The sequence below is a fragment of the Aethalodelphis obliquidens genome, unplaced genomic scaffold, assembly GCF_003676395.1.
Source record: "Aethalodelphis obliquidens isolate GAN/ISIS:26980383/991018 unplaced genomic scaffold, ASM367639v1 scaffold38, whole genome shotgun sequence".
Classification (NCBI taxonomy): Eukaryota; Metazoa; Chordata; class Mammalia; order Artiodactyla; family Delphinidae; genus Aethalodelphis; species Aethalodelphis obliquidens.
Window position 1 is genome coordinate 1,209,852 of NW_020837982.1, and position 13,495 is coordinate 1,223,346.

At 52.0% G+C, this 13,495-nt stretch overlaps 1 protein-coding gene across 1 annotated transcript; it reads right to left on the bottom strand.

Annotated features, from left to right (window-relative positions):
* Nucleotides 1-648: 648 nt before the first annotated feature.
* Nucleotides 649-12,460, bottom strand: TMEM98 (transmembrane protein 98). The gene is made up of 7 exons (XM_027130290.1): nucleotides 12,200-12,460; nucleotides 9,953-10,133; nucleotides 8,695-8,826; nucleotides 7,599-7,632; nucleotides 5,503-5,618; nucleotides 2,774-2,833; nucleotides 649-1,497 (listed from the first exon to the last, which is right to left on the bottom strand). Exons 2-7 carry the CDS (start codon nucleotides 10,081-10,083, stop codon nucleotides 1,290-1,292), a joined length of 681 nt encoding a protein of 226 aa, XP_026986091.1. The 5' UTR covers nucleotides 10,084-10,133; nucleotides 12,200-12,460; the 3' UTR covers nucleotides 649-1,289.
* Nucleotides 12,461-13,495: the final 1,035 nt, after the last annotated feature.

Here is a 13,495-nt window from a genome sequence, read left to right on the forward strand (position 1 = left end):
TTTTCAGGAGAGAATGAAATTGGATGGATGACACATCTCAATGACAAACAAGGCCCCAATCTTGGACTTGGGAACATGGGTTCCTGGTTCTCTAGAATCAGGCTGAGGGATTTGCTGACTTGAATTAGGACACAGAAAATGAAATGGGAACAGACATGGAGCTCCAAACATGCTTAACAGCATAGGATATGAACCAAGGCAGCCCCCAAGCCAGGGCCCTCTCCCAAGAATGAGGTTGGCTCTGAGATCCTGGGAGGAAAAAAAGTATTTCAGGTGTTGCTATCTATATGCTTGTGATGGAAATTACAGAATTTGGCTGCAGTCTGGATTATACAATTGTGATTCTGGGTCCCCCAAAGGTCTCAAGTCATAAAAATGCCCCTCATCTTTCAGTACTTGCCAAACAAGCAGATACCAAAAGAAAGGGGACCCATCTTTCACGGATGTCACTGGTAGTGTGGAAAAAATACTTCATGGTGGTTATCTTCACCTCTGCCTGAACTCTGGAGGGTCTCTGAATATCTTATTTTGAGTCATACACACAAGGCATCCTTGGGATTCCTAGCCTCTCTCCTTCCACCCTCAGTCCTCAGACAAATACGTCCCACCACACACCGTGCATCGGAATTTGACTACACAATCACACAATTGAGGGAAAGCTAAGTATACGTTTACTCTCCACCTAGTGGTAGCTAGGTAAAATTGCAGGCATAATGATAAAAAGGGAATGATCAACTCTACGTTGCTCACCTTCAAACCCAAACCTGTAAAGAGAAGGAGGGACCCGGATGCCTCAGGGACTGGGCAGATAATACAAATAAATGAAACAGGCCAGGTGAGAGAGTACAAGTATTGTCAAGAGAGGCAACTCCTACGTAGTTCCAATTGATTGTCCTCTGTGGAAAATGCAGATGAGAGTTGCCTCAACTTCTGATTGTTCGAGAGAAACCAGACATTCTGATTTAATGTGAAACCTCCTGATTCTTAGATGGTGGCTGGATTTTCTTGAAAACACTAGGTGAGCTACATAAAGCTTACAGTCCTCCAGTTTTCAAAGCTCTGCTGTACAGATGGTGACTGTCATCTCCCCTAACTGTGGGATTAGACTGCCACTCACCAGCCACCACTTGTAACTACAACAGAGGCATCGACTGCTTTACTACACACACACAGCTGGACTCCCCAGCCGTGGAGAACAACTAACTCTACAGGAAGAAGTAGAAGGCACAGCTGAGCCACCCAGCCATGGCAGCAGGCTGGCCCTGTGACCAGCTGCTGGCTGGTAGGCACTAAATGGCCGACTGCTCCTGCAGGAAGCCTTCAGGGCCTGGGAGACCTTTATCTGGCTCTGAAGCCAGGGCTGCTTCTCGAAGGACTTCCAAGTGCTCCTCAGCAGCTGACAACGACTGGTCAATCCAATCCAGGCCCCCGGTCAGGTGGCAGGCATTCCTGGTCACCAGCACCAGGTGACTGACAGACAGGAGCAGGGCAGTTGTCCTAGAAAAAACAACAGGATCAGGTTCCGAAGGATCTAAGGGACTTTGCCCCAAAGCCCAAAGGGATAGAGTCTAGACTGGTGTTCCCCAAGCTGGAGTCCCTTCCTTAGGAGGTTGCTGAGCATGTAATTTAAAGAGGGTTCGATGCTCAAAGAAAGTTGGGAACATCTGGGTTAAACAAAGGTAACTGAAGCCCTTCTCAGATGATGCACGTGATAAATCTCTAAGGGGAGAATGTAATACTCTGAGTCTCACTAACTTATTTAAGACTGGGAGCCCACTTTCTGCAACACATCCATTAACATCTCCCAGAAGAGGGTTTTGTGGGACAATTTGGATCTAGTCAATTGGATAAGCACATCCCCAGCTGCTGCCCCCATGAAGACAGGATATTCATACCCCACCTTGGGCATCACTTAATGATTCTGAATCAATGAGGCCCAGGGCTGGTTTACCGCATCCTAAATCATTTAATTGCAAACTAAATTGAGGAGGAGGCTTTTTTTTTTCAATATTGAAAGATTCAGTGCAGAATATCTTCTATATAGTGAGTGTGCACAGCGCATTTGGGAATGCATTACAGATGACTAGCCCATGAACACAGCTGGGCAGTAATAGGAGTGGGGCGGAGAGACCAACTGAATTGCCGTGACCCACAGCCTGTCTGAAAATTATTACACAGTGGGCCTGTGAAACAGTCATATAAATCTGAGAGACAAAGGAACATTTTTTTTTTAAGTGGGTTTATAACTGGTAGAGGAACATAACAATCTCAAAAGCCTAAGTACACTCTGCGTATTAGGGGAGGATCATGAGACAGGGGTTCCTGGGTACGTCCTGTGGAAGGTGAGCACAGCTTTAGCTGACCTGTCACTTGCATTCTCATTTCCTGCCTACCACCCATACCAGCGACCCACTGGGCGGCACTCACGGCTGAGGCATGTCTGCTTCCGGCACCCAAAGAGCAGACAGAGCTATGGGGGAAGTGGGAGGGAGGGAAGGTGCAGATAGGACTTGGCCTGGGTGGACATTTAATCACAAAAATTCAACATCTAAGACTGGCTCTTCCTCCTCTGGGGTTTCAGGAAGAGCCCTGGCCTCCAGCATCCAGCCAGGCTTTGTTCGCTGGTTGGCTGACCATTACCCAAAGCCCAGGCAGCCTCGGGAACCCACCAACACAGCTCTCTCCTCCACAACCTGAAGAGCCGACCTCACAGATCTGATAACACCGGGAGCCCCCAGCATGAAAAGACACTCGCCCACTCCACCCCTCTCACCGGGCATCCAGGAGCTTCGGGTCCAATGGAGGGTACATTGACTTCACAACATCGTCCACTCTGGGGGGAGGCAAAAGGTTTTCAGTATTTCGCTTCTCTTATGGCCTTTTCTCCTTCCTTTCTTTCCTTATCCCTATGGTTCTCTTTTGATATTCCAGACCCAGTCTTTAGGGACTTTAACTGCATTCTCAGACAGGGACTTAAACAGAAAGACTTAAGATTCAGTTTAGAGAATATTTCTTCTGGTTTTGTTTAAGCTCCAATGGTCTAAAAAGTACAAGTTCGCACATCTGGAATGATGTTCAAGATATACGACTACATTTGGACTTCCCTGGTGGCACAGTGGTTAAGAATCCGCCTGCCAATGCAGGGGACACGGGTTCGAGCCCTGGTCCGGGAAGATCCCACGTGTCGCAGAGCAACTAAGCCCATGTGCCACAACTACTGAGCCCGCGTGCCACAGCTACTGAAGCCCGCACACCTAGAGTCCATGCTCCGCAACAAGAGAAGCCACTGCAATGAGAAGCCTTCGCACCACAACGAAGAGTAACCCTGGCTCGCCGCAACTAGAGAAATCCCGCGCACAGCAACGAAGACCCAATGCAGTCAAAAATAAATAAATAAATTTATTTTTTTAAAAAAAGATACACTACTACATTAAAATAGCATATTGCCAAACAATATGTAAAGTCTAATTGACCTCATTTGCAGAAAAATGAATAAACAAAAGCTGTGAAATGCAGTGGGCAGGGGCAGTCTGGAGGAATACTCACCAGTCAACAGTGATTGCCTCCAGGAATTAGGATGGGGTGGAATTAGGGGGTCCTTCACTTTTCAGATACTCTATTTCTGCAGTGTTTTAACTTTTACAAGTGTTTATTACTTTTACATTTAATTTTTTAAAAATGGTTAAAGGTAGTTATATAGAACACTAAAAAAACCCTCCAAGTTTAATTTGGGTTCAAACTACTCCATTGGATTTCTTTTAGCACATGGTACAGTTCATGGTTAATTTTCTTTTAATCAAATTCTAGAAGGAGCTACTACTCATTCTCATTTACATGGTTCAAGGTTTTCATCCAAATCCTTGCTCTTGGACCACCTGATAGTCAAGAAGCAAAAAATAACGATGTATTGTTTGATTCCCAAAGGCACTTGAAAACAGATGCCCTTGAAAGTCCCTGTCTTGGGACTGAGGGGCTGGTGCGGAAGTACAGAGGTGTGGTCACTCAGTGCCCATCTTAGCCGGCCCCTTTCTCTGCCCTGCAGCTGAAGCCACTCTTCTTGAAACTAACATGCTGTCAACACACTATATGGAATAAATGGAGCAAGAAAAACAGTGGAGACAAAAAACCGCCAGAAGGAGAAAGTGTGAGGGCAAAAAGAGAAAGCGAGGCCCCTGATTGATTTATGGCAGAGATCATTCTGGAGGCAATCCAAGGTGCTCTGTAGGACGGGCCAGTGAGCACCAGGTGAGGTCTGCCCTCTGAGCGATGCCACACCCTGGCTCTAGCACCACTGCTAATCCTGACCACCCAGGACTTCACTGGGACGCAGAAATCTCAATCTCTTTGCTCCTCCGAGCCCTCCTGGCGATGCTGCCTTGTAACCTGGGGTCACGTGAATTCGTCTGGCCCCTGGGATGGCTCTCAGAAGTAACAAGAAGCATGAGGAAGGTCCAGCAGATATGAGCAGTGCAGCCTCTACCAATCACGGGAGGCCAGAGGAAGGTCTGGTGCCTGCCTGCCCAGAGCCTGGGTCGGAGGGTCTTCAGGCCAAGGGCCGACCTAGGCTGACGCCACTCAAGTAGCCACACCCACCCGGGGCAGCTCCAGAGAAAGCCAGGAACTCCTCAGGATTATCTCCCTCCCACGCTCTCAACTCACTGAACTCCCTGGGCAGAGTTCAAGTGTACCAACTCTTTCATGTTCCCTCCAAGGGCTGGTTCCTCGTGATCTACCCGAGGCCACGGCAACGTGGAAAGCGAGGACCCCTGGAACTTCCGAGACTGATAAAGAAAACATCCTCAACTCGGAAAAACTCCCAACTCAGGCACATCCACGTGCCAGCCACCAGATGGCAGCACCAACTTAGTACCACCCTTCCCTCTAAGAGAAGGGCTTTATTTTCTTCACAAGATCGAGCCCAAATGAGGGGGTGGAGCTGTTGACTACAATCCTGCTGCTTGCCTCCCACACGGTATTCTGCAGACAGCCTGGAATTTGGGAGATCTGAATGATCTCTTCACCTCCCACCCGGTCCTGGAGGCTGCTGGCTGGGCCCTGGATGGGGCCGGGGGTGACAGCACAGAGACGAGGAGCTGGTCTACAGTACAGACGCCAGCCAGGAGGTCACTGCACACAGGGGTGTGGGCACCAGTGGGAAATGTGCTTGCTGGTCCGGAGCCCAGGAAGAAGGTGTGGCAAAAGGAAGGAAAGCAGCCCTGGCTGGCATGGGACCGAGGAAGAAGGAGCCAGTCAGCACTAGTCATATGCTGGCATTTCCCAAAAAGCCTACAGGAGGGGGCACTCTGGAGGGGAGGGGAGCCGTTTGACACCACCTTAGCCGGAAAGCCTCCCAGCGTCTACACCCTCCTGGGTGCCCTGGGAATGTGTAGGACACAAACCACTCAAGTTGCCCCTGGAGTGTCTCAGGAGAGCCTGGTCTTTCCCCCATCCCAGCTGCTGGCCCCTCCCCTCCCCCTCCCCCGAGGAGTATGGGGACCTCACCTGGGGCTGATCCGCTTGGCCACCACGATGATGTCACTGACACTGGCTGAGGTCTTCATCTTGGCCCCCGAGCCCATTGTCATGGCAACAAGTTTTTCCGTGAGAGTGTGACAAATCTACCACAGCAGGGAGGAGAGAGGTGATCAGGAGGGACCCAGCTCCCCCCCCCCCCCCGAGGGCTTCTGCCAACCCCACAAAGCCAAACACGCCCCCCATCTCACAGCTGAGCCCCCTAACCTAACGGACAGATTGAAGTGAAAAGTACACAGAGATGAGAGGAAATGGGATGGAAGAGGCAAACCCCAGGACACGGCCGGGTGAGGAGGGAGGGGTGGGAACCTCAGATCAGGGTCAGGGTTTCGGCTTAGAGAAGTCTGAGCTGAAATAATCTGTCTAAGAAAAATCATGTGCTCTAATTTCACCTCCTCACTTAAGGGCAAAAACCTATTTTCTCTCTCGATTCCTTCACCTCCTGGCTTCGTCTTCCAAAGCGATAAAGATCGCCATGGGCACCCTCAGAACTATGGACGGACAAAGGGCAACTGTTCCCTTTCAGCACGTCCTCCAAAAGTGGAACTTATTTCAGCACTTTTCTAGGGTAACATTTTCCCATGTTTGTCAAGATGATGATAAAAGGGCCTTGGAGAAAAAGCAGGAAAACAGCAAGACTAGGACACGTGGCCTCTTTCATCGTCCACCAACCATGCTGGCCGCCCCCAAAGTTTTGCTCCCCACTTTCGCACCTCCCCGATGTCAGAACCTGGATGTGCTTCAGGCCCTGGCAAAGAAGTTCCATCACTTGCCTTACACTTGGGGCTGGAAAAGAGAGGCAGAAAGAAGCCCAACAACCACCAAGGAGAGAGCCCAGGCCCTTCCCTCGAGGCCCCATCACAGGGATTCAAGGGCACGTGGCCCAGCAAAAGGGCCTCGGGATCCCAAGAGGAAGACGAGAGGCTCTCCTTTGATCTAAGGAGCTCAGGATGGACCACTGAGTCCAATCCAGTAAGACACCTTCTGGCTGATTTAACCCACACCTCAGCTGTCATTCATTCCCCCTCCTCCAATAGGCAAGGGCAGGGGACAAAACCCAGGGCCAGGACACATCCTGGTTGGGAGAAGGGGGATGTAACATGGTGTCATTGTTCTAGACATTAGACCCGTGTGTCTCCATCTGTAACCACATCTATACCCCCAAGAGATCCTTGGGATTCAATAACAAGCCTGGACTCTGGGACAACAGTGTCCCACCAGGCTCTTCTTTGTCCCCCAAGAGAACAGCTGAAGGAGAGGTGGGATGAAAGACTTTTTAATATTTTGTACTGAATGACACTTAAAGCTGTCTTTTTTGAAATCCTGAATAATTGCTAGACAGAAAGAGAAATGTGTGGTTCGCCAGGTTACTGAAATGAACGATATTTGCCATTGGCCAAACATTTCAATATTATTATTATCCTATTAAGTAGGAGAGCGTCAGGCAAGAATTGAAAACCAAATGCCAAAACTATAAAAATCACCCCAAACTATAAAAATTTCCCCAAATGCAAATTGGATGCAACTCTCCACCCTGTCCTGGAGGCTGCAGGCATTAGAAGAAAAAGTCTGCCTTCAAGTTGAAGTACTCACGGTTTGGCTTTTTTTTAACACTGATTGTCCCATTTAGCTGACTACTGTCACAGTCAAAGAGGGCTGGTGAACTTTCTAGTAACTGCAGAAGCCCCAGTACAGAACTCAACTTGCTGTGGAGGGCTGAGCTCTCTGTTCATGAAAGAAAGTGCCCCGGAGAAGCTGAGAAGCCCCGCCTTCCCCTAAACACAGTCTCTATTCTGCACACAGCTTTCTCCACGGCCAGTGAAAATGTGGTCAGTGACTGCCTGTATGAGGACCAGGTGGAAAGGGCCTTGAGAATTCTAAAGCAGAACAGACCATCCAGGGGCAGCAGAAGTGAACAGTAGAACCTCCAACTGTCAGGCATGTTACAAAAGGGCCTCCTGCACAGGTCAGCGCTCTTCCCAAAGTTCCTTCCCCTCGGACAGTCTGTGGACACAGATGCTTTGGTGAGCACCCCTTATCCTCCTGGGGAAACCGCAGAGTATTACCTTCAAGATGGCAATGCAGTGGGACATGAGACCCCTGGGGAGACAAGAAGCATTTGTCAGTACAGGCCCACCTCCCTCCAGCCACCACCTCCGTGCTTCATCCAGTTCTGACCAGTGGGCACAGCTGGACACCACCTGAGAACAGGGGTGCCCCAGCGATTAAACGAACAAGCCCAGGAGCTAAACCGGGAGGCACCTTCTGTCCCGTCTTTCCCTTTCCTCTCCCGCACCCAACCATGCTGTTTTAGAGCTCTGAGCTTCTGAGACTGTTTCCTCCACCCAGGGAAGCCTTCCCGGTATCCTCAGCCTGGGCGGTCCGGTGGTTAAGACTCCGCACTTCCACTGCAGGGGGCACGAGTTCAATCCCTGGTGGGGGAAGTTCTGCACGCCGCATGGTGCGGCCAGAAAAGGACCCAGGACAAAAGGCACCCACTCTGGGAAAGCCTTCACGAAATCCAGCCCCACCTCCGGCCAGGCAGCTCTAGATGCCGCCTCCTCCGCGTGTCCGCTGCACTGCGCACAGAGACCCCCCACCTCCATCATTTCTGAAATACTGTATTTTAGTAGAATTCTGCCTCCACCACAGTTCCACAGCTGCAGTGCCTGGCCCAGAGCCCGCACATCACACCTGTAAACATTTGCCCAGTGAATGAACGGCTGAGTGACAGGAAAGGGAGCGGCACACTCTTCTCAAGCTACAGCACCTCCTGGTGGGTGGAGGGATCTCCGAGGGAGACACCGGAGACAAAGGCAGCATCCCTGGAGCCTGAGGGTCAAATTCACAGGCGCCCCAAGGATAACTCAAGCACATCAGGGTGACTTTAGAATAACTCTGCCTCACATCTGTGGGCCTCAGTGTTCAGGTCTATGAAATGGGGAGAGCAAGGACAAACACCGTGGTGTCATATTCTAAGTTCCCTCCACAGTGAAGGCAGGGGAAAGAGCGGCACATGACACAGTGCTCCTCGGTGCAGTGACAGCGCTCCTGGGCGCTCAGTCGAGGGCTCTGGAAAAGGAGGCCACGCGAGGGCACCCAGGAGCCTGGGTCGTCATCCCCAGGCGGCTGCAGGAAAGCAAATGGTCCCCAAGGCCTTACGAGGCATCTTCAATCCAGTCTTCGTTCTCCAGAATGGCCTCGATGTGGGGGTTGGTGATAACGACATCGTCCAGTTCCAGCTCTGAGGGCTCAGACTGGGTCTCCATGGCGCCGATGAGGTCCACAATGGGCCTGGAAGGAAAGCCCAGCTAAGTGGTTTCAAGATGGACGACCGCTGCTGACTGTCTCCTCATCGAGGCCCACATATCCGCCCGAAAGGATAAAGGGAGGGAGTAAGTTAAAGCAGGGACTTGCCCTGGAGCCCAACCTGAGGCTACTGGGACTGCACTGTGAGCAGGGCACATGGCTAGACAGTGAGTCAAGGAAGTAGGGGCACGAAAACACAAGAAAAGTGAGACAGAACAAGAGGCTCCACTAAGAGAAAGGCAGGGCTACGACCACAAGAATTACAGAGATGTACTGGACAGGGTTGCTCCTGGGGGACAAAATCATATCCGTTTGTAACTTATTCGCCCTTCACACCTACCTTTAATGGAGAAGCTAAAGTTCCTATTACTCAAACTGACCTGTTCTGCAGAATCAATTCCTGGGAGCGACCTTGGCCCACCGGCATGGCCCCATCCCCTCCTAGTTATACTAGAGAAGCGGGCGAAGTAAAAATACCTCCTACTTTACAACAGGGTTCTTGAAAACGTGAGACGCCACAGCAGAGCTTTCCTGGGTCATACAAATGGGCATTGACTAATTATTAACCATTCAACAGAGATGCTGATGGGATTCAGACAGAGGGGTAAGAGAAACTAAGGGTTTAGTGGCCAGGGTCCCTCGGGATCTATCAGTTAAAATATCCCTAAACTGAAAACGGCATCTTGCTTAAAAGTACGTTTCACATGAAGAAATCCGAGCAGAGAGAGAGGCGATCCTATGCTGGGCTTTCGCAGCCCCAAGTGTCTGTTGCTTAGATGTGTGGCTGGAATGTGGGCATTGGATTTCTGTTCCTATGAGTTTGGCTGGAAAGGGATTTGGCCTGTCCAAATGCTAAGTGAGGTGGCCAGTTTGGGAGAGATTTGTGCTAGGTGAACATGTTCAGAGACAGAGTCCGAGGTGGCTCAGGATGCTGGGGGAGCTGGAGGACCATTATTAAGCTCTGAGGTCTCTATAGGGAAGGACAGCCTTTGGGTACCATCTTAGAGGTAAAAAGCTGAACGACAGTTGCCCAGCACCAAACTTCTTTTTCTTTTGTCAGAGCCCCAGGGCACAGCCCCTCTCTCCTCCTTCCCCTCCCTGGGCCACTCACTTGGAATCATAGCGCTGCAGGAGATCTCGAGGCCTGCAGTAGCGCTGCCTGCAAACCACCACCAAGGCTGCAAATGAGGCCAGAAAGATGGTGGCCAGCACACCTATGGCAACAATCACCACGGTCTCCATGCTTCCAGGTGGCTGCCTCAGTCCCGGTCAATCCCCCGCATGGGCTGAAGCTGGAAAGACACAAGGGCAGAGCAGCCTGGTAAAGAAGCAACGCTAAGTAGTGTGGTGGTGGGGTCCTCCCCGTTGGCGGGTTGACGGGGAGGGCAGCTAGGTTCCCCGAAGTCACCTGGAGAGACCTGAGGGCCTGAACAGAATCAAGACCCATGCCCCAAACTTGATCTTTTCCTTTACTAAAAGCGTTTGCTCCCCAATTAAACGGGGATGGCCTTTTCAACCTGGAACAAAAGGAAACATTGCCACTAGCACTGTTGTCTTCACATCTGCCCCAGGCACGTGAAAGAACACCCACCTAAGAAGAAGGGTGGGACTGTAGTTCCTGAGGGTCTACTCTGTACCAGGCACTTGGTATGTGTTCACTCTTCTAACGATCCTATGAGGTGGGTATCAGTATCCCCATTTTACAGTTGAGAAAACTGAGGTCCAGGGAGGTTATGTAATTTGTCCAAGTTTACGTAGTCAGGAAGCAGAAAGCCATCCACTCAAACTGAGATGGACGTTCAGCTCCCTTGTCCTTTCTAAGGAGGAAAGAGGATTCTAAAAATTCTGGGGAAAGTTTCCATTGTGAGTTTCAGCGTTGGAAACTTACAACTGGTATTAAAGTGTTTGTTGCCTATTCACTGCCTGCTTTCATTTAGGTCTTTCTTTCACACCTATCTTAAACTCATAAGCTAGAGGAACAATGGCATCTCAGGGAAGCATGTATTCACAATGGTATTTCATTGCAGGTCTCCTACTTGTGTCCTTTTGAGCAAGTCTTCTCCCCTCTCTGGGCTTTTATTTTTCCACCTGCAAAAAAGGGTGCTTTGACCTAGCATTCTGACTCCAGGACAGTACATCTTCTCTGTTTGGATTTAATGCTATGTTCTATGTCTTGGAGGGTCCAAATGCTCCTGATCATCATTCAATAAGTATTTATTGTTCATTTACTATGCACCAAGCACTGGACTGGATTCTGGAGATTGGAGATAAGTAAGACATGGGCCCCAAAACCTGTGGAGCTGGGGGGAGAGGCAGACAGGCAGACAAACCATTTCAACTCCGTGTGCCTGTGTCACATGCAGAAGTACACAGAAAACAGAGTGCCAGTGCTTACATGCCACTGTCTAGGAAAGCTTTCCTCCTAGGGTAGGTGATGCTTGAGCTGGGTTTTGAAGGATGAGTAGGAGTTTTCCAGGGGGGACTTCACTGGCACAAAGTGCCAAGGAAGCCTTCTCAGAGGACTCACAGAGTTGCTCTCCCACGTGATGTTCACTTGCCCAGGGTGAGAAGGCTGGGATCTACCTTTTTCATCTCTGCATCTCTGTGTTTGGCGGGGGGGCGGGGGTGGGGGGGGCGAGGGATCCTGCGTCATTTCTCTAGATGTGTTTCTCTATACTATCCCTCCTAAAGGACTACCTCCTTTAGCCCTTTGTCTTTCCTCCTCTCACTTCTCACTCTCTTCATTTTTCCCTGTCTCAGCTTTCCTCTCCACCCCTCCTTCTCTTTTCCCCCTCCCCTCCTCTCTTGCTTTCTCGGTGTTTCCCTTCCCCTCCCCCTCCCCCTGCCCCAGGTCTCCAAGACCACCCGCTTTGTTTCCTGTCTTCCTGTGCGTTTCGGGTGTGTTTCCCTGAGTGTGTAGGAGCTTTTCTGTGAGTTGTTGCTGTCTCCCTCCGTGATCGGTCTGTACGAGTGTTTCTTCGTGTGTTTTCTTTTTTCTTTGTGTATTCTCCTCTGTGAGTTTCAGGATGAGTTTTTCTGTTTCCCTCTAGCGGGTTCTAAATCCGCAAGGATAAAACAGACCCAAGACCCCCCTCCTTTCCCCTGCGCGGCCACCCAGAACACCCACGCCATACCCAGGACCTAGGGAGGGACCCCCACGCACCCCGGCTCGCGCCACGCGGGGCTCGATGGCTCCGGGGCGCGCAGCTCCGCCTTTCCCCCTCGCGGGCGCCGGGCTCCCCTCCCCCTCCTCCCCGCACCCCCGCCCGCCCCGCGCACCCGGCTCCAAAGGGGCTGGCGGGGGGCGGCCCGCGGGGAGCCCCGGTCCCCAGCTCCGCGGCGCGCCGGGCTCACCCACCTGAGGCTGCGGCTCCGGGACGCAGGCGGGGGCGCTCCCACGGCCGGGCCCCCCGCGATGGCAAAGTCCGGGCGCGGGACTGGCGGCCGTCTGCGAGCGGGGCATGCCGGGAAGGCAACGAGATAAGTCGCGGCGGCCAAACCCCCGGAGGTGGTGCGGGCGGGGGGAGCCGCCGGCCGAGCATCCAAATCCCCCGCTACCAGGCGCCGCCGTCACCGCCAGGCCCCCGGGCCGGCCGGGGGTTGGGGCCGCGGAAGGCCCGGGCAGCTGTGAGGCTGTGGCTCAGCGACCCGACAGGCGGTTCCCGCGCCCCCGCGGAGGCCGGGCCGGGGGGGGGGGGGGGAGGGGGACGCGGAGGGTCTGGCCGTCCAGTGGGGGTGGGGAGCGCCAGGCGTCTCCACAGGGTGGCTGGACTGGGAGCAAGTCTGCTGTGCTACCTGCTGTCTGGTTCAAATCCTGGCTCTGCCACTCACTAGCTTGTGGGCAACTTATTTCACTCCTCGGCACCTTGGTTTCTTCCTCTGTGAAAGGGACTACGGCTTGTAAGCACCCTGAGTTAGTTAAATGCCACGATGCACGCAATGCTGGGCCCAGGGTCAGTGGTAAGCAGTGAGCCACGCTGGGCAGTGACAGGCAGGCCCACCCCTACCAACTGCCTGGCCAGGGACAAGAGTACGAATGCAGGACCCTGGTTGGCAGTCCTGCCCTTTCCGTTCAAACCCTACTCCATCCCATACCAAAGGGGGACTCACAGTGCATTCATAGGGACACAGCCTCCACCCTGCAATGAGCCATCCCTCAGGCCTGAAGATGCCCACGACCGGCGGTGCCAGCTGCCTTGGAAGGATGGGGGTCCACACAGCCCCTGGAAGCAGGCTGGGGGCCGTTTGAGCAGGGATTTCCAGTGTCCAGAGTACCAGGAGCATGGTCTAGAAGGATCATGGTCATTCTCCCTTGGCTCGAACTCCTAGCCCTGTGAGGAAGAGACAGGACGAGAGCAGGACCAACTAAAGCCTGGGGCCCAGGTAACCAGTCTCAGGTCAGTACTGGTCGTAAGTACGGAAGGATGCAGACCAGGTCCCAGGCACTTAACGTAGGCTCTGCAATCTTGTAGCCCCTAGGCCACATCCAGCCCACAGAGGTATTGTTTTGGCTTACAGTTTTTAAAAACTCAAATTAGTTGCCAACATTTTAAAAAATCAGGAATTTTACTTATACCTCTAGATGTCTAGCTTCTTTGGAAAATGCATAAGCTCTCTCAAAATGCAGCCCATATTCCATTGGGTGCAACCGTCA

Excerpts from the sequence above, each read along its gene's own strand:
- TMEM98 (XM_027130290.1), bottom strand. The coding sequence starts at position 10,083 with ATGGAGACCGTGGTGATTGTTGCCATAGGTGTGCTGGCCACCATCTTT. Across the intron at positions 7,633-8,694 it reads GACTGGATTGAAGATGCCTC|GGGTCTCATGTCCCACTGCA; the intron begins GTAAGGCCTTGG and ends TTGTCTCCCCAG. Across the intron at positions 5,619-7,598 it reads ACTGCATTGCCATCTTGAAG|ATTTGTCACACTCTCACGGA; the intron begins GTAATACTCTGC and ends CTGCTGTGGTAG.